Here is a 20,238-nt window from a genome sequence, read left to right as displayed (position 1 = left end):
GATAAAACAGTTGTGAAGAAATCTACTTCACGAGGTAAGCATCTAGTCGGAAAATCATAATGGAAAAAAAAGCAATTGTTTGAGTATTTTGCCAGTATGCAGTGCCACTTTGGTTCCCAAAACAACTTTTTAGTGCATGTTCATGTGGATTTCAGCAATGAAACTTCAGGACAGCATAGAAAACAAGGCATACAATTGGATACAACAATTTTAAAAAAGCCATTTTTAGCCATTTTTCATGATTTGCACAAGGTGCTTTGTAGCATACACTGCATTTTTGTTTTTTAAAGACTGCAGTAGACCTCACAGTGTTTTCTACTTGCCAAAGTATCCTAATACGGAGCATAGTGATAAAAGTGCTAAACATAGGTAACACATAGGAGAGCGGAAAGTTGGGCAAGTTGGCTGAAATGGATAGCTGAAAAAAGCAGGAAAGGGAAGACACGGACGAAATTAGAGACAGGTGCTGTTCTGTAATTATTTTTCTTCGTCTATTTGTTCCCTTTGTTCCCTCAGTTAAGATAAAGTCCACTGACAACTCTTGCATTATTTTTTGTTTATCCCACACAGCGCTACCCTGTTATGTGGCAAGGTCTGCTAGCCCTGAAGAATGACCAAGCAGCCGTGCAAATGCACTTTGTGTCGGGCAACTCGAGGATTGCTGTTGCTTCACTTCCACCAATGACTGACGGCTGCACCCCACCAGTCCGCATTGCTCAGCGGATGCGACTTGAGCAGACCCAGCTTGAAGGAGTAGCCCGAAAGATGCAGGTGTGCTTCATTTTCACCTTCTCTTTTGATGTCAGTTTTCAGTCTCGCTGACTGAGCAGTAATTCCTCAGCAGAACTGGCATCATGCACTGTTTGATGGACAAAGTCATGAGCTTTTTGATGCGCATTCTGACTGAGATGAGTGTGTGATCAAGGTGAATCTGTTGATCAACAAGTGTTTATGAAAAAGTTAATAAACAGCAGTGATTGACATGTCAACCAGAAAATAGCCTGGTGTTAAAGAGCTCAAACAGCTTGCAATTTGTACTTAGCAAGCTCTTGAATCTTTTGCTCTTTTAGCTGATTAGAAAACAGAATTGTATCTTGCACATTGCCGGGGCTTGCTGGTGCTTTTTCAGTTTGGCAGGTTCCATTGTGCATCCTCGGCACTCTTTGTTGTTCCAGATGGTAGACGAGCACTGCATCCTTTTGGCCCTGCCCTGTGGGCGAGACCACATGGACGTGCTGCAGCAGTCCAACAACTTGCGCAATGGCTTCATCAATTACCTGCAGCTAAAGCAGGCGGCAGGCATCGTCAATGCTGCTGCGCCCGGCTCTCAACAGGTGAGTGTGGCCTCTGTGCCAACCCTGGAAATGATGCTGTGTGTAATCATGATGATGATGATAATGACAGTTATAAATATGAGGAAAGGTGCAGAAATTGTCTTGCTGAATGTGCACACCTGAACCACCTCGTGAGGGAAGGGGTGAGTGAAAGAAGAAAGAGGTGGCATAGTGGAGGACTCCCAGAATAGTTTTGACCACCCAAGGTCCTTCAACGCGCACCGACATTGCTCAGCAGCAAACGTTTTTATGCATGCGTTTTGGTGGAGGCGAAACGAGCAAGATAAGTGAATACCGCTGAGGTCGGAGCCTCCTGACGTGAATGTTGACTGAATTTGCAAACTTGTACATTGTCTCGCAGAAGTAAACTAGGGGAACCATTGCACCTGTCATTGGTCTCCTAAATGTTTGTCAGTGTTTGTCAAGAACAAATTTGTTGTTCATGGAGAACCGGCAGCTGTCGCTACACAGGACAGTTTCTCTGTTGGGCATCAGAATAATCTCAAAGAAAGATGCCAGCTGCACATGAGCAGCAAGGATCTTGATGCATGCCGTACCAGAAGAGGTGAAACGTGAATTTCATGTTTTTTCTTCTCCACAAGTAATGTACTCGTAAAACTCTTGCCTCTCATCGCTTGACTGTGTGGGAAGGAGTTAATCATGCGTATTTCTTTCTTTGAATCCTGCAGCCCGCATACGTGATTCACATCTTCCCTTCCTGCGAGTTCTCCACCGAAAACCTGGCTCGCATCGCACCCGACCTACTGCACAGTGTCAGTGACATTGCCCACTTGCTGGTCATCATCGCCACCGTGTGATGGTGGGTGGAGAGGACCCGTTCCTACCCCTGCCGAAAGGCAGAGATCTCACGATTGGGACTGAAGAAGAGGAGGAAGCCCGTTGTTCCGCACACACATCAAGACGAAGAAACCAAACCCAAGAAACCAATGGTGCTCTGCAAACTTCGTTATCTTTTGGCCACTTGCATATGGCGCAGAGAGTTTTATTAGAGAGAGGGGCGGCAGCCTGCGCCATGCCCGACCCATCTGTTTCTCCCCGAGTGCTGTCTGCCAACCCCCTCCTCGTGTCTGTGCGTGCAGGCGCGCAGTGTGTGAGTCAGCGCTGCTGCCCCTCTCCGCCCGTTTTTTGTTGTTGGAAGGAGAGGAGTATGTCGCATTGCATTTGGGTCGGGCGAGTACGGGAGGGGGGGGGGGGGGGGGGGGGACAAAGAGCAGGGAACTGCATGTCAAGGGCGGGGGCAAAGTGTTTTTGTTTCTTGCGAGTGATCCTGTCATTATCTGTATTGTACATAACTGATGGATGTGCATGTGTACATATATTTATGTATGTATACATACAGTATATATATATATATACATTATATATATATATTATGTATATGAAGTAATAATCTCCAGTTGAGAGAGCATCACCAGTCTTGAATGAAGAAGGCCAGTTGAAGTGATGGAGCAGGCGAAAGAAAAAAAAAATGGGCGGGGGCTGTGAAGAAAAGACAAGAAAATATGCTATATATAGATGCAGGCTCAAACTACCATGTGATATAAGTAAATAAGGCAAAGATTTTCAGTGTGTATATAATATTAGCCGAGGTGAAAAGAAATGTGCTCTCCTTCAAAGCTGTTGTCCAATGCATGTGTGTGTGCATGTGTGTGCGTGTGTGTGTATGTATGTGTGTAGGTGTGTGCATAACGAGACAACAGTAGTGTTGTACAGTTTCTGTATAATGTTCACTCATAGAAGGCAACAGTGGTGAGATGTTAAGTCAGGGATTTCATTGCCACACACATGCATACATATTTCGTAGAGGGTGTGCAAGAAGGGAGCAGTCATACAGAGTGTTATTAGCTCCCCCTGTTGTCGCGCAAACAAAACATGGTTGTGGAGAGCAAGGCGCGAACTGAAAATGATGAAAACCCCAAAGCGTAAGGGGGTTTTGCATACTTTGTGTAAATCTGTTTTTCATCCTGCACGTTTAGTTCTTTTTTTTTTTACATTGTGCTGTCATTGATAAATACGTTGCATTGCATTGATTGTGTAAAAAAAGCATCGCGAGGCTTTTCTTTCTTGTCGGTCACTTAAGATTGTTCAGATTGTGTACAGTGGTCTCCTGGTTTCACCTTTCACATTTTCATTCATCATTTAGTTGTACAGAAGAAAAAAATTGTACCTGGCATAGTTTTTAACCTTTTTCTTTCTTTTTTTTAATGGAGCAGAGCGAACTTTGTATTTTATTCTGCTTTACAAACGGTGAATTTTTTCGCTTTTTGGGGGACATTTTTTTTTTTATGTGTTCTGTGGGGGTGAGTAGTCTAGCATGGCTGTACATTTTGTATATAAGCTGCTACATGTGTATTGTATTGTCTGTACATTCAACAAGAAACCTTTCTCTTCAAAATTTTAAAGAAAAAGGGGGAAAAACGATTCTTTGTGATGTCTTTTCAAGCCACACCTCACATTTTTCAAAGTGGAAAAATAAGCTTGCTTGGAGGCGCGATAATAGTTTTGGGAGAGAAACGCATCGGTTGATAGGCCAAGATTTGACTGGTTTTTGAGATGTGCTTTTACACGATGATTGAAAAACAAAAACCAGTTTCATTGCCAAGAATAATTTCAAATCTTATATTTGTAGGCATGCATGGGTTAAGAAGCACAAAATTTTCCTTGCTATGGGTTTACAGCTCTAGAAGTCACAAAAAAAAGCTGGATAATACCGTATTTACTCGCGTAATAGGCGCACTCGCATAATAGGCGCACCCCTAGTTAGGGCGCGAAAAATCAGATTTTTTTATTTCCGCGCATAATAGGCGCACCCCGAACTTGGCACTGTGATCAATACTGTATTTACACGATTGCAAGCCGACGCCTCGCCACCCCCCGCTTCCCAATCTTTATTTTAACAAAGTTTTTGCTGAACTGACTACTAGTCCCTACTAGTGCTGCTGCCGTCGCAGCTGCTGCGGACCCACAGCACGTACAACGACATCGCGTAGAACAGCCGCACACAGTTTTCAGGGATGCTCACTTTAAACGTCTGTTTGGAAAGCTTCATCTCCAGCCGGAAACGTTCCCGACTTAGGCCGGCGAAAACCTTGGAGTCACGTACGAAAATTTAAGAGCGCCGCAGTCGCAACTGCCGCACTTCTCGGCCACGTCGTATTTTCCGACCTGCCGCACGCTTGCCGCGTTCGAGAGCAAACTCCCAGCCGTGTAGCTGTTAAGGTGCTTGCCCGTCGAGCTAAAACATCAACGCTCCGCGGCAAAGCCATAAACCACGATAACTATCGCGCTACCGCAAATCCCGGCACTTGACAGCAACAACAACAAAAAAAAAAAAAAACAAGCTGGAGATGCTGATGGCGATATAGATAGCGAAAGCTCGCGGCGGAGGAAAACGATGATGATGATGATGAGCTTGGCCTTAGGCGGCGTCTGGAAGCTCCTGTGCGCTTGTGTGGCCTCCGCGATCAAGCGCCCGTTGCGCGCAGCCGGAGCCGATCGCAGAGGCCTCGGCGCGTGCATTCCGAAAGTTTCGGTGCGGCCCTTACATGGACTTTTTTTTTTAACATTTTCTTCGCGAAAACGGCCCGTACACGAGTGCGTTTACGCGGTGTGTTCAATTTTGAGAGTCGAAAAATTTCCGGAAATTTTACCCAGCGTAATAGGCGCACCCCGAACTTTGAGCCGGATTTTCTGGAAAAAAAGTGCGCCTATTATGCGAGTACATACGGTACATAAGCATTATTCTTTCAGTAGCAAATATTTCCCCTGGCATCATTCTATATTTACTAATAAAAGGTATATAGACATGTTTTCGACTCAAGTATTGGCATTTTGACCTCTTACTTTTGTAGTCCAGGCAGAGGTTTTCAGATAGATGCACAGATGAGGGAATACAAAAGAAAAAAAATGTATGGAGAGGTGATGATGATGCACCAAGTGTGCACAGGGAAAAGGGCGCCAAGTCCTCCTCGCTGTTTTTCTCCTGTTTGCTCAAGCCATTTTTCAAAGGAGTCTCTATCTATATACTACTACCAGCCGGCGTGTTGTCGAGACAGCGTTTACTACGTGTTGCAGTTTCACACCTGGGCGTTTTCACATCATTTGACGCAAGCTGCGCGCGCGCAAGGAAAATGCAGGAAAGGACACCCAACACCACCACCAAACACTGTTCTCTTTTTCTCTCTGCTCCAATCATCGTCCGCGCGTGCGCTCTATTTTTAATGTGTGGAAAAAAAAAAGGCGTTACTATCCCCCTTCCCGGTTTCCACTGTCTGTTTGTGGCTGGCTGTTCAAGAGGGGGTGTCCCCCAGCCCCCCTCTGCTTCCCAAACCTGTACATAGTGGCATCCACCGAGGGCTCCAGAGAGGGGGGCCGGGGGTGTGCAACCCCCAAGCGGTTTTTCTTCCCCCTTTTATCCCTTTTCTTCTCATGTTCTTTTATTTTGTTCATACCACGCAGAGCAGTGATACACATAAGTTATTAGTAACGTAAATAAAAACAAGGAGGTGTAACAAATGAAATGTGGTTGTCTTGCTCTTTTATTTCGCTTTGTCACGTGGCACTCCAGTGGCGCAGCCTCGGTCACTGCAGAAGTGGAGAGAGCCCTTCATCAGACTGGGAGCTACCAAGAATTCGGGTGTCAACTAGGCGCACTAGTATATGAACACAAATGACAGGAACTTCTCAGTTTGCTGTTCTCTCAGTCACAAACTTCCCTAACTGAGCTGCCTGTGTACTGTAATAAACTGGACAAGAAGCTGGCATGATACTGCACGGCATATTACCCTTCAGGCACCAGCCATCCCTCGACAGACCACCACTTGGTGCATATTACTAGCTGCTTTCATAGTGCCATGCAAACTGTATGCCACAAGATGCAGCCAATAAACAGGATGGCTGGATGCACAAGACATTACTATGCATAGATGACCATGTAGTATTCATTTCAAAATTTTGGTTGGCTATTTTCTCAATGCATTTTAAAGGCTCTTAATTTGTAGAAATTCGGTTATTTCAATCATTGTGTTGCGCCTATACTCCCGACGCACGAAAGAGCAGCGACCGAGGTCGAATACGTCGGGGTTCTGGCGCCGGGCGAGCTGAAAATTCGGCCCCTCTAACCGGTTAGCTTGTACACGGTCTGAAGTGGGGCCATGCCAACTGGTCTGTCGTCCTGCCGCCATGTAGTTTCGTTTTCTGAGCTTCGCTACCAGCCCGTGATGATTGCACTTCTCAGCCGCACTTCAGCGAGCCAAGCCCAGCTACGCGCCAGTTCGGACGCTAACTGGCGGCATCGCTGTATCTTTTTTTTTTTTTAGATGGCATCTCACCTTTTGCACGCAAGTGTTCGTTCCCTTTGCTTCTGTCCGTCCATGTAGTTAATGAATAATGCGCACTCATCACGAACTGCTCATTGAGTGCTGAAGCTTCCTTACATGGACACCGCCGCTTGTGAAGAGGCTCTATCGTTATTGCGTCGCCGTTGTGAAAGAGGTTGCAGAACTCCTTGCTATTTTGAAGCAGTTCTGCTTTGGTATTCCAAAGACTAGGCACCGAGTGCACCATGACGAAATTGCGAAAAATCATCGCCTCGTGGTTTTTTCTTAAAGGAGACAACCACTGCCTATTTTTTCATCAATTTAATTTCCTGCAGTGTGAAACTGTTTCTGAAAGTTTTTTTTGTAGCCATTCAACTATTCGACCTTCAAACAATTCGAACCATTTTCTAATCCCTTGAGGTCTTAAAGTCATTTCACTGTATTGGGAAAACCAGCGCATTAATAACTTTTTTTCAGCCACACTTGAGTAAATATATCACTGCCTTTCTCACCTATATTTCATGTGGTTCTCAAGCTTTTAGCTACGTTTGCATAAAGAAATAGATCCAAAATACTATTTGTATTCATAGATATCCATAAATCAAATCGCATTTACTTTTGGGTCATATAAGGTGCTCTTCTGATAATTCAAACAAAAATCTCTGCTCACTTAAAGTATGAGTTAATGTGAGCCTACTGTAATTTCAGCGTTCACCTGTTTTAAGTTTGTTTCAACGGCCAAGCAATGGCTATGACGTCAAAGACTAGTAAGGGTCACGTGAGGCATGAAGAAAACCGCAATTAAATTTCTGCTTCATCGTTTTAATTTATAACACTAAAGCCAGCCTGCCTGAAGAGCTGGCATCACAGTGGGTGAAAAAGCAGTGATTAGGTTGCAGGTTTCTTCCTGCCTGACGTGACAGCCGAGTCATCACTCGGCTTTTGATATTGAAACCAAAACAAGTGAGAGAAAAAATTGAATTTTGAATCATTAAGTGGTTGTAGGCACATGCCGTGTGGTTATCCATGTATGGTAATGTCTTGCGCATCAGTACACAGAAGAAAAAACATGTCCGAAATTTGGTGTCTATACTCCTTGAAGATATGCTACAAAACTTTCTTTTCAGTGGGCCATTATAAAAAGTCAGCTGCGAAGCAAACTAAAGTCTTGCTGCTTTAGTATGCCATAAGAATCTTTACAGTGTAACGTGCGGCAGCACACAACCTTGGTTATAACAGCATCATCATATTTGGCGTTTATATAAGTCTGCAAATACAGGACAATAATAAAGCAAGAGTTACAGCGCTTGCTTGATAGACCACCATTAGATTACCATTAGAGCTCATTTAACCTCAAGTTAAATGAGATAGCCGGCTGACAAAAACACAAGTTGAGGTTTACTTCTGAGAACTAGGTTGACATGTTAATGTTGGGTTGACGGGCTCGGTTCACTGCGAGGGCAGGGCATCATGTGATCGGCGTGCTGAGGCAGCGATGGAACTGCCACCCAATGCTCACGGTAGCTACAACTTACTTTTTCATGGTGCCTATACATGGTTTCATGTCAGTTTCCTGCGTGCAGGACCAACTAGCTGCTCTAAGCAGGTGAGGATAGTGAACAAACAGTGCTTAGCTAAGAGGTGACGAGGATGTGGTACTCCCTGGTCGTCAGAGGTATGTAAGCTAGCGGAGCAATACCTGAAATCACACAACTGCGCTGCTTATCCAACAACGCCAACGTCGCATCATGCACCTTCAACAGCCAGCTATCTATGTCTTGCATGCCAGCAATGCTGACCCTTTTTGTTACAATTGAATTGCAAGAACTGAATTTGATGGACTTTTTAAACCGAAATTATTATCAAGGTCCGTTGATAGCTTTCTACTGGTCACAAATCTTTGCCTATGGTTTATAAAGAGAGAGAGCCAGCCACTGCGGGAGGCACCATTTTTGATAGAAGGGCAGCTAGTCAGCGTACTCCAGAACTGCTCCCACCTTTCATGGGCAAAGTATCTGGGTGTGGTCCGCACAAAGCAAAACATTCAAATCTCAGTAATTCAGGCTTGGAGGAGACCAAAACTTTGTACAAATTAAGGACACAGGACAAGAGTGAGTTAAAATAAGCTAGTAGTTTAAATTAAGTGAGCATGAGTTTAAAATTCTCCACCATATAAAGGAATCAAGTGCACACATGTGCTAAGTTAAGCACTTGGCCATGTAGGCTAGTGGTTACAAAATGTGGTGCGGTCCCCTCCATACTGCTGCTTCAGAACAGCTGCTTCTCAATTCAAATAGCAAACAGTTGCCTCGATAACCATAGTCACCTGCATTCTTGTAGCTGTTCAGTTGTGTCCATATATGCATGGACAGGATACCCTTGACGACATGCTGTGCATATTTACGATGGTTGCACTGCAAATAGCCGTGACGTTTCGCTGCCACGTCAGTGATCACTTAACCCTACCCAGTGCCACATGCTACATGCTTCTCTCAATGACATCAAACACTCCCCAGAGAGAACTTTATGCCCTCTGATTGGCAGGGGACTTCAGAGCAGTTCCATAGAAAACTCTCCCATAGTATTATGCTGGACTGTATTTCAGGACCAGTCTGAAAGCAACAACGAACCTCAGTTGTACTGACACCATGCAGCAAATATAGTACTTGGGATACTTCCAGCCTTAAATTTTGATGTCATTCACATGGTCACACAGGAAAAAGTCTGCGGCATCAGCCTTGGCAACATATTTGGTTTTTAATAAGGGAGTAATAATTCATTGACGTCCACCCAAGCGCAGCTAAACGGCTACAAAGGAAAGCTGCTACAAAAGAAAGAGCGACTGCTCTGGTGGAGCGGTGGTCCCGGGTTCGAACCTCGGACCAGGACGAATTTTTCTTTACTGCGAAGTTTCTGGGAAAGCTGTATAGCTTTCCTTTGTAGCCGTTTAGCTGCGCTTGGGGGGACGTCAATGAGTTATTCGTTCCTTATTACAAATCTACTCCACCTTGGGGGATTCCCCTAAAACATTTGGTCAATATTTGGTTTTATACAGCTTGTTTGGCTTATGCTGGAATGGTTGCAAAAGCACAGCACATGATGAAAATATCTTATCAAGACCAAACTTAATGCCTAAACACAAGCCCAGTTAGCGAAAATAGTTGGATGAGTTGGTGGTTCACCTTTTGAAACACTGTATCAGCGTAAAAGATGAAAACAGAATAAGCAGCAGATCGAAAACCACAGGCCCTGTCTGCTGCTTCTTCTATGTTTTTGCACATTTGCTGGTAAAATGTTTCAAAAGACAGAAAACTCAACTTTTGATTTACCACTAGTTATCATTGCCACCTTTACAAAAGTTGAAGTTTATGAATTTAGTAGAACCATGCCAGTCTCCATACAAGTTTTGAGGCCTGAGCTCAGTACCCTTTCATTATTTCGCATATCTGAAAAATACTATTACACTTAATGACAATAAATCTGATTATGTGGTGCTAGTTCCCAGATTAATAGCATTGACCATTAAAGGTCTTAACCACTGAACACAGTGAGACTTGTCCATCTGGCTTGGATGCATATCAGGTATGTGATACAAATAAAGTGTCTGATATTGGTCTGAAAGCTACTCAGTGATATGTCCTGTTGTCTTTCTACATCCGTAACATAAGAGTAGCGCAAAACCAGGACGACGGACAAAAGTACTCCGTCCATTTCCTTGTCTAAACAAGAGCTGGCCTTCTTCGGTTCGAAACATCCGTGATCTCCCATTTTTTATCGCACCTTTTTTCGAAATTTTTTTCTCTTAGGTCAGCGCATGCGCTACTTTTGCTCAGGTTCCGTTCGCTTGGTTGGTTTTGGCTTTCTTCGTCAGTCGGAAGTTAGCGCCTGTGTTGTTGGTGTATGTTCTCTCCCCTTTTGTCCGTCGTCGTGGTCTTTGTCCATCTGGCTTGTATCCATATCAGGTATGTGATACAAATAAAGTGTCTGATATTGGTCTGAAAGCTACTCAGTGATATGGCCTTTTGTCTTTCTACATCCGTAACATAACAGTAGCGCAAAACCAGGACGACGGACAAAAGTACTCCGTCCATTTCCTTGTCTAAACGAGAGCTGGCCTTCTTGGGTTCGAAACATCCGTGATCTCCCATTTTTTATCGCATTTTTTATAGCATCTTTTTTCAAAATTTTTTTCTCTTAGGTCAGCGCATGCGCTACTTTTGCTGAGGTTCCGTTCGCTTGGTTGGTTTTGCCTTTCTTCGTCAGTCGGAAGTTAGCGCCTGTGTTGTTGGTGTATGTTCTCTCCCCTTTTGTCCATCGTCCTGGTTTTGCGCTACTCTTATGTTATGGATCAATACCGACTTGCCCAAATTTCCACCCTGGTGAATCTATACATCCATGTTCCGATGCTCAAGCTGGTCAACCTAAACAGAATTGCACCAACTAGCCTGGAAACTTATTTTGAAGCTACGCAAGATCTTAAAAATGCATGCTTACCCATGCTGGCTTTGCTTGATTTGGCAGCAAGTTGTGGATGCGCATGTGCTTGGCCATTTTGCATCCCTCAGCAGTGCGTCTGAAGTCGGGATCGTATATCGCAGCACGCCACATGAGCAAGAACTGCAACAAGGAAAGCTGCCGGTAAGCGAACTGCTGCTTCGTTTTATGTCATTGAGGCCACTTACCTCACGAAAGCTGAGCTTTCCATCCATGTCCTCATCGAAATATCGCACAACAACCCGCAGTGCATTTGGATTGATTGGAATACGCAGACAGCGGAACATGTTCCCAAGTTCATGCTCATCAAGCAGGCCATCCTTGTTCATGTCCCACCTGGATGATAGGGAAAATAGGCATGTTAAACGGAGCCTTGGTGCAGTTCCATTCTGTGCAAAGTTTGCACTGCCAAACATAGCCTAGAGTTTCGGCAACTGTGTCGTTACCTGTGAAACCAATCTGCCAGGAAAGAGCACTGGTCCAATGAGAACTCGCTGATGGCTGGGGATGACTTGCTCATTACAGGGCATACAGAAGCATCATGGTAAGTGATCTGTGCCTCCTGCTCATTACCATCTGAAAGGCTCTTTTGCATCACTTTATCATCTTCAAATGTTGTGCGTGCCCATTTGATGAACTCTGCTCTTCGCTCTGCATGGACCTTTTGTTGCACCTGAGTGCTTCCTGCAAACACAAACCAGGCTGCAATGAATAGTTCACCACAAAGCACCTTACACATTTACCTTCGTACAGTGACTTTGCTTGTGCTATGAATGCTGCACGTTGCTTGGCAGCACCTTCACAAAGTTCACGTGCTTCTTGGATGCGCGAGTGAGGCAACTCTACATCCAAAGGTCGCCCTTCATCACCTTGGTCAAGAAATCGTGACCGTACCTACAAGAAGGTATAATACAGCTGCAAAGCTAAACAAGCAAGTTTGAGGTTGCGCTTATGCATAAACAGCGGCACTTACCCATGGGTTCAACGTGTAGCAGGTGCTGTACTTTCCCTCTGAAGCAGTGGGATAAATTTCATAAGCGTGCATGGTTCTGAGCATGGCCTGGCCCTCGGGGGTTGACTGGAACTCAGAATTTTCGGCTGCCATCATCCACAAGTACAAGAACTGGAGAAAAATGCACCTCTCTGAGTTTCTGCATAATTTATGAACAACTCAACATGCTTACCTCTCCAAAGTCAAGCTTCCCATTTTTGTTTACATCTGCCAGGGCGATTAACCATTTGGCAGACATCTGTGTTACGTCCATTTGAAGGCATGTCCACAGGCGTTTAAGGCCTTCCATGTCGATGTAGCCAGTTTCCTTTTGATCTCCACTGCAAACCGAAAGCAGATTGTCGTCGGTAAGCCTAACATTAGCTCTTGTCCTCAGGGCCCCAGTATGCAAAACCATTTTTCTTAAACCCTTCATCGGTAGAAAGCTTCGATTTTGCTCATTTTAAAAATGAATAGACGAGCATGCGGATACAAAATTCGCCACTCTTCATCAGGTCTGGCTTTGACCGAGACGTGGACCGCACACGTGTACTCAGTTCCTTACGTACTTGCACTTACCATCTGAACCAACGCTCGAAAATTTCGATGTCCTTACGAGAGAACACGCTGTTCACACCGTGCTTCGGGTGCGTGACGTCACCGTCCATGACTGGCAAGTGGCAGCAATGGCCGCACTGCAGATTTCGGGTTGTCCAGCACCGGAGGGACTGCGCTCGCGAATTTCTTACTATGGGCGCTGGTCTACCATGCGCCATGTAGTACTTTTAGCGTGGTGTTGTGCAGGGTTCCTCGGGCAGGCATTCAACTGCTACCGACTGAACGCACAACACGGCCGAATTGAAAAGCACGCGCTCGGCGCTGCTCGTGACGGCACGCTGCAAGTGCGATGGCCAGACATGGGCCAGCTTTGTGGCAGCCAGTACAAGATAGTTCACAGAGGCAGTACCAAGATATTTAGGCGGTGCTGGAAACAAATCCAGCCCAAAGCTGGAGTTCATATTCACATGTGGAGGTAACGTATGTTTTATCAGGGCGCGTACAAAGAGCTTCGTGATGTAGTCACCGTTTCGACGTGCTTAGTTCTTCATTTCACTCACTTCACATAAAATAATTTTACTGGGCCACTAAAGTCATTCTGAGGTTTGCTTATTAAAAGGCAGACGTGCCTCAGTGACGAACACAACCGAGGCTGCTCTTACCCACATTATCAACCACACGCTTTCGCCACCATCATCATCCGCTTGTGCGCGTAGGATTACTGTAGTAGGATCCCACGATCCAATCCAAGTCAAGTCAAATGTCCATGCGGGATTTGGCTGCTCTGTTTTACGTCAAGTTTTCGCTTTCGTTCAGCTCGTAAAGGTAGAGAGAAGTGAGTAAAGAACCTACTCAAAATGGGCCGCAAAGCAGACTTCAACGAAAAGCCCAAACGACGACGGTCGAGGAAGTCAAAGATCCAGCCGCCACCTGAAATACCAAAAGTGCTGAGAGGTAAACATCGCTTTTGGACGCACGTGTTTGCTCTTCATTTCATTATGGGTCTCAATTATTTTGCATAAAATGGTTTCTCTACTTTTAATTTCGTTTTCAGCGGAGAAACCACCTTCAAGACGAGCCTTGAAAAGGTAGTGCTTTCGTGTTCGCTCCAGCAGAAACGGTGCTTGTAGTATATGCTCATCTGTATTTAATTTTCAGGCTGAAGAAAAACCAAGCTCTGAAAAAAGATTTCGCCAGTAAAGTAATTACCAAAAAGAAGCCAGAAGAAGGTGAGTGCACTGGTTCCTCTATTTGGCTGCGATCGAAGTCAAGAGCGTTAAATGTGAGCCAATTTCTTCCATGTTTTCTTCTTGACACGATACCCGATTGCGTTTTTGTTCACGTTTAGAAGACGGTGAACGACCAGCAGCAGAGAAAGTACAGTCTTTTTCTGATGAAAACAAGAAATGGCTAAAGCCTAAAGCTCCAAAAAAACAGCTGTTGGAGTCTGATGATGAGGATGCCGGCTCAGATGACCTGCAGGAGGTATGAGCCTTTACATCTGTGGTCATAAGTGTTGCACTTGTAATGTGTAACCACTTACATTGTTCCTTGACAGGATTTTGGCGAAAGCTCCGATGATGCTGCCATGGATGATGAGTTCGGTGCTTCGGAAAGTGGTGCTGAAGATGACGACGAAAGTGACGATGACGAGGTATTTTTTTATTCACTTCTCAAGCGCGAAACCAAGTGCCAGCGAAAGATTAAGTTGGTTTCTTTGTTCGTGACTTGCTTCAGTTGCCCATTGAAGCCGCCTCGAGGAAGCTTCAGAAGAAACAGGAAGAGGATAGGTAAGCATCTTTATTGCATTTTATGGAGATACACATTAACATGTTTGAAGTTGACCCCTTCTGTTTATAGGCCATAATATTTTTGCGAAGTTATTCAGAATGGACTACTGTACAAGAGGCATACCAATATATTGCTGTAAAAAGACGAAAAATTATATAAGCACGAAGGGATGAGCACTCACAGTGCAACACTTTTCTCTTATGTATTGTTCCTTGTCTTTTGATGTGGTTATATTCACTTTAAAGATAGTAAACCGACCAGCTCCGCAAACTCCACAAAATATTCCTCATTAGTGAATCATATTTTCATATCCTTACAGTACAAGCTGCTGTTCTATGCACCGGGGAACATGATACTGACCCAAGGCATGCAGTTTTGAGGGAGGAGCCAAAAATCGGTGGTTGATATAGAGCATTCATTTCAGAGAGGGGTTTCATATTATGATGCGACTTAACGCATGCTTAGGGTTTGTTAACACAAATGGTGACACTGACATACAGAAATCCAGTAGACCTGTGCCTGGTGTAAACTATGTGATGCCAAACGGACATGGCCATGTGGGCAAAATCGCCGACTTTCGCATCTGAATCAGTTTTGCATGTGTCAGCTGTTCCCCTGCCACCTTTCTTCTCTTAGTTAAAGCTGCGCATCACACCTGCTGTCAGAAGCTGCATGTTTTGCCTACAAGACCACAAACACATGCCCTGTGATGTACACCGGGAGAGGTCTATTGAAATACAACAGTGAAGACCTCAACTGTCATAAATCAAGCGGGGTGTCTAATGAGGGCAAAATATGGAAGTGACATTTAATTTGCAGCTGCGTCATTTGTAGTTGTGACAACCTAATTTCGTGAATAAAGTTCAGTAGCAGCACAAAGCTGTTGTGTGACGGAATGAATAAGCTTTTATGGAACTTTGTATTAACAGACGTGAGATGTAGGACTTTTTTTTTCTTTGTGTGTATATAGCCTCATTGTTTTCAATTTCTATATCTTTGCAGAAAACTAGCAGAGGAGGAGCTGAAGACCAACATAGCAGAGTCTGAGATCTTCACACTTCCAAGTGGGCAAGAAATAGAAAAAGAAAATATCCTTTCTGGTAGTTCTTAAGCTAAATGTGGAGGCATGCATACAAAGTTTACATGATGTTGGCGGATGCCTGCTCAGGTACTTAATTAAGCCTTAGCAAGTGTATGCCGACTTCAGTTTTGCCATGCTCCTGCTGAGGATGAGATTTTGAAAGTGATTCATTGCAGTGGTTGTATTGTGCTTGTGAACTGTGGGCACTCACTCGTGGTGGGAGGTGGCCTTGTGTTCTTGTTTTCATTTCAAAGTTCTGTTCACAATTATTCATGGATACTTCTGTGTACTGCCAAATTTAAGTGCACTAAATAATTTTGTGTGGCTAGAATGAAGCCAGAACCTTTCATTTTGATGTCTCGCGGTCTGTAGTGTGCCTTTGGGATGTAAAAGAAAGCTAAATCTAACACTCAGCATTGCTAGCATGACAGGTGTCAAACTAGCATTATGTCTGTTTTATTGCCAAATATGGAAACCACCACTGGCCATTTTCCTATATACTAGGGAAAGAGGAGTGCATTCATAGGTCTATCCTGAAGGTCATCAATTTAGAAATCAAGAAATTGAAAAGAAAAATAATACTTAACTTGCTGAGGATTACATGTGCTGGATGTGTTCACTGAGGTTAGTTATAATCAGTGTCATGAGAAGAGAGATTTCAGCAAAAAATTAAAGTGCTGTAGGAAGCTGTTTCACATGCCTTTTACCAAACCTCTATTCCTTGCCAAAATGATGGGAAAGCAAACTGTTCTTTCCTTTCAGTTTGGAAAATCTTCAGCAGCCTCATCTTTGCTCTGGTGCTGTTTCACTTGGGAGTCTCTAAGTATAAGACTTGCCAGTGGTGTGTTCCTTAGCTAAGCTTACAGGCTGAGCCTCCTGATTTGGCCATTATCAGCGAGCGGATAAAAGACATCACATACGTCCTCACTGACTTTGCAAACAGAAGAGAGGCCGGAAGGTAAGCATTGCTAGCCATTACATTTTTTTTTTTTTTTTGTACTCATGGAGAAGTAAATATTTGTGATTGTACTTGGGACAAGCCAGTTTGATGCAATTATTTGCACAATTTTTTGCATTTTAATTGGTGCGCAGTGGCTCCATCATTCAAATATGCCTTACAAACAAAACATTTTGCATTGAAAAGGAGAAAGCATGCATATATATCTGCTGGAAGCCTTTGTAAATGACAACAGTGTGAGGTAGATTTCACGGACCACGACGTTTGGCTAGGTACAAAGGTGTTGAACTGTATTTAGAGAACAGTAGTGGGACCTTTCTTAATTCATTCTTCGCTTGGGTAGCTTTGCCTTAAAGGGACACTGAGGAGAAATTGAAGTTGACTTGCATCTACAGAATGCCAGCTCCTGATTACAAAAACGCCATTCATTCTGACAACAAAGCTCTTGTAACGTAGAAAAGAGCAAGAATCAAAATACAGGTATTGCCGCCACAGGCCAAACTCGCAAGTACAAGCTTGATGACGTCATAGGACAAAACAGTGTTGCTAAACCAATAGTTCTAGCAACACTAGGACACGAGAAGCCACGAATCACTGAGGCGCAGCAAATGCATGCGCAAATCTCCTTGACGTCGCCAGATGGCGCCACGTACCTGACAGCTACGCGCGCTCCTGCAGCGCCAGGACCAATCAGCGCCTGCTCACAGCGGTAGGCGTGCTTCCGGTATTCCGTTAACGGTAACAAGGTACACGGTGTGCTAAAGGTGTCTATTTGCGAGAACTTCGTTGACGACTTCGAGAACGGGATCCATTGTAACGCTGGTAAAACGCCGGTGCAAACGTAAACGAAGCGACGGCCGCAATAGCCAATAGATGCCTTCAACGTGCATCCGGCGGTAGCTTTCTTTTCGGCTGCTGCTGGGCCGCACTGCTGGCCGCCAGAAATCATGGAGTCTGCGTTACGTCATGTGCACGTCATGTTTCACGTCACTTAGTCCTGTGTCGTCATAGGAGAATCCCAAGTTTGAATCAGAGCCGCGGGAAAAACTTTTTCAACTTCGAATCCAAATTTCTTAGAAATAAATGCATCTTTCGCTGCCGGCCAAGTGGCAACAAAGCCATGAAATTCCGACCTATCGGATTTTGCTGTAAAAAAAATGTTAATAGAGCTCTCCTCAGTGTCCCTTTAATGAACAAAGTGGCTCATGCATGCGACTGCAGCTCTGAGGATGTGTTTGAACTAGGCTGGATTCCACTTCACTCACCTGCACATTTACTGTGTTTCTTTTGTTATAGGTTGACTGTTCTTCCAGAAAGTTCTTTAAAACTAAGGGCACTAACATACAGATGTGACCAAACACAAATTCCAGAATCGTTCATTTTGAGGTTGTTGCCAACTTAGTCATCTTGCCTGTTTCCCTTCATTAAGGGCTGTTATGAATGTGTCACTTGCAACATTAAACTGTGGTACCCCACACATTGCACACTACTGTCAATGTTTGTTATCTTTAAATATTTAGCTATCCTCTCAGGTTCGGCCTATATTATGGCATTTTATATTTAACTTATCCTGCTGCAAACTGAGTGAGTTCAAAAATAGTTGCTCACCTTTATTTCAGCAAACATAATGTTAAAGGTGGGCAGCTGAAGATGAGGGACTGCAAAAGTGAAAAAAAGGCTGTCACGAGCAAGCTTTTTCTCTCCTGTCAGAATGAATAACTCGTTTATTTATTTATTTATGTATTTATTTATTTATTTAATGTACCCTCGGCTGGAGGGCACTGCAGAGAGGAGTGGGTATACATAAAAATTACGGTATAAAGAGCAACAAAAAAAGTACAAATACATACTAATAGGCGTAAACATATAGAAAGACAGTGACTTTTGAAAATGCGGCAGGAATTTGTTAAATATAGTGTACAACAAGTAAAGGGCAAAATTTACACAGTAACGAGCACAGGGAAAAACATTAATGGCCTTGCAAAATACAATATTCTCTGGAATATAAGCGATGTCATGGGGAAGATGATTCTAGCTTACACAAGTTCTGGAAATGAATGAATCATGAAAACATTTTGTGTGACATTATGGGATCCTAGTTAACGGTGGTGACCAGTGGGTGCTGATATATAAGATTGTCTTATTAGTAACTTTCCTTTGAGATAGCAGTTGTAGTAAATGTTATGACAGAGGCATAATGAAGCTACTGACCTGCGGTGAGAAAGAAGCGATAGGGACGAAGTTGATTTCATTGGGGCTACACTATTTGTTCGATGATAGTTGGACAGTGTAAAAGGACAAGCAAGGTTGAATGGACAGCTTCCGAATCGGAAATGAGTGAATCGGTGCCAGGGCTCCAGACACATGCAGTATATTCTAACTTTGAACGCACTAATGTTTTATAAAGTAATAATTTTAATCAACTAAGTGAGCAAGGGAAATTTCTGTGAAGATACTCAAGCATGTGGTTAGCGTTGTTTATTACATAGTCAGTGTTAGTTTTCCAGGACAATTTAAAAGAAACTTGAACATCCAGGTACCACTAAGGTGACACAGTTTCAAAAGAAGCATTGTAAATGTCATAAGTAGGAGACGCACTTGAGGGACGAGAAATGTGCATATGTGGGGCGAGACTTTGTAAATGGTGTTCAAAAGTTGGCTGTAGTCTAGTTGTAATAAAAGTTATGTCTATGAAATTCGCTGGGAATCTTATATATAGGGTGTTTCACCTTAGACTTTCTGCAATTTTTAAAAATAAGCTATTTGAATTAGATGTGCGCTTTTTCTGGCATAGCATTGTCAGTGGTGTAGTACATCATAATGCAGCTAAGTCGTGCTAACTAGCAGGCTTGTTAACCGATATTTAATAGTTAACTTTTAAACTATTACCGTTGGGCACCTTAATTATTGAGAGGCATGTAGCCCACCGTAAGTAATGTCCATATCCGTTTTTAGAATTTTGAGAACGCGATTATCCTCGGCGCTGTGGCCCAACAAATTTTGGCTATTTCGACGAGTTAGGTTCACTGGAGAGGTTGCTTTGCCTGCAAGCTTCTCAAACCGCATGTATTTTGGCGCGATGTAGGCGAAATTTGTTGGGCCACAGCGCCGAGGATAATCGCGTTTTCGAAATTCTAAAAACGGATATGGACATTACTTACGGTGGGCTGCATGCCTCTCAATAATTAAGGAGCCCAACGGTAATAGTTTAAAAGTTAACTATTAAATATTGGTTAACAAGCCTGCTAGTTAGCACGTATTAGTTGAATTATGATGTACTACACCACTGACAATGCTATGCCAGAAAAAGTGCGCATCTAATTCAAACAGCTTATTTTTAAAAATTGCAGAAAGTCTTAGGTGAAACACCCTGTATAGATGCAGCTTGCACTAAAGCTAAAAACTGGATTGAAATTTTGTCAAGTGTTTTTCTTTTTTTTTTTTAGTTTTTCTTCTCATATACCTTTTTCTTAAAATCTACTCAATGCAATGTGTTGAAATTTTACATGAGAGTAGAATCTGTTGTTCTACGCAATTGGTGCCAAAAGTATGCACAGTGAGCAAAAATAGATTTATTACATTATTTTTTCTTTCTCGGCACAGTAAAATACGATCCATACATGGTTTTATTAGTTAATCAAATAAAAATAGATTTGGGTTTTTGATTTTGTTACCAGTCAAAAGGCATCGAA

General features: G+C 43.5%; 3 protein-coding genes across 6 annotated transcripts in view; 2 read left to right on the top strand and 1 right to left on the bottom strand.

Annotated features, from left to right (window-relative positions):
- Positions 1-2,543, top strand: part of LOC149364976 (uncharacterized) — a 184,839-nt gene extending 182,296 nt beyond the window's left edge. For all 4 annotated transcript variants that reach the window (XM_089574974.1, XM_089574973.1, XM_089574971.1 and 1 more), the window contains 3 exons: positions 571-771; positions 1,176-1,334; positions 2,024-2,543. In XM_089574974.1, coding sequence (XP_089431100.1) covers positions 571-771; positions 1,176-1,334; positions 2,024-2,152 — 489 coding nt within the window. In that variant the 3' untranslated portion in view covers positions 2,153-2,543. The remainder of the gene's footprint in view (positions 1-570; positions 772-1,175; positions 1,335-2,023) is intronic.
- A 3,333-nt stretch (positions 2,544-5,876) lies between these two features.
- On the bottom strand, positions 5,877-13,393 carry LOC149364975 (uncharacterized). The gene is made up of 8 exons (XM_089574982.1): positions 12,738-13,393; positions 12,352-12,499; positions 12,141-12,290; positions 11,911-12,061; positions 11,614-11,851; positions 11,356-11,503; positions 11,168-11,290; positions 5,877-5,939 (listed from the first exon to the last, which is right to left on the bottom strand). Exons 1-8 carry the CDS (start codon positions 12,932-12,934, stop codon positions 5,937-5,939), a joined length of 1,158 nt encoding a protein of 385 aa, XP_089431108.1. The 5' UTR covers positions 12,935-13,393; the 3' UTR covers positions 5,877-5,936.
- Positions 13,394-13,456: 63 nt separating this feature from the next.
- Positions 13,457-20,238, top strand: part of LOC149364974 (uncharacterized) — a 34,467-nt gene continuing 27,685 nt past the window's right edge. The window contains exons 1-8 of the mRNA XM_089574970.1: positions 13,457-13,670; positions 13,771-13,804; positions 13,875-13,945; positions 14,065-14,201; positions 14,275-14,370; positions 14,454-14,506; positions 15,510-15,596; positions 16,454-16,546. Coding sequence (XP_089431096.1) covers positions 13,574-13,670; positions 13,771-13,804; positions 13,875-13,945; positions 14,065-14,201; positions 14,275-14,370; positions 14,454-14,506; positions 15,510-15,596; positions 16,454-16,546 — 668 coding nt within the window. The 5' untranslated portion in view covers positions 13,457-13,573. The remainder of the gene's footprint in view (positions 13,671-13,770; positions 13,805-13,874; positions 13,946-14,064; positions 14,202-14,274; positions 14,371-14,453; positions 14,507-15,509; positions 15,597-16,453; positions 16,547-20,238) is intronic.

This window comes from Amblyomma mixtum, chromosome 2 (genome assembly GCF_055824585.1).
Source record: "Amblyomma mixtum isolate Tamu chromosome 2, ASM5582458v1, whole genome shotgun sequence".
NCBI classification, from domain to species: domain Eukaryota; kingdom Metazoa; phylum Arthropoda; class Arachnida; order Ixodida; family Ixodidae; genus Amblyomma; species Amblyomma mixtum.
This window is presented reverse-complemented; position numbering and strand designations above follow the sequence as displayed.

Excerpts from the sequence above, each read along its gene's own strand:
- LOC149364975 (XM_089574982.1), bottom strand. The coding sequence starts at position 12,934 with ATGGCGCATGGTAGACCAGCGCCCATAGTAAGAAATTCGCGAGCGCAG. Across the intron at positions 12,062-12,140 it reads GCTACACGTTGAACCCATGG|GTACGGTCACGATTTCTTGA; the intron begins GTAAGTGCCGCT and ends ACCTTCTTGTAG. Across the intron at positions 11,852-11,910 it reads AGCAAAGTCACTGTACGAAG|GAAGCACTCAGGTGCAACAA; the intron begins GTAAATGTGTAA and ends TTGTGTTTGCAG.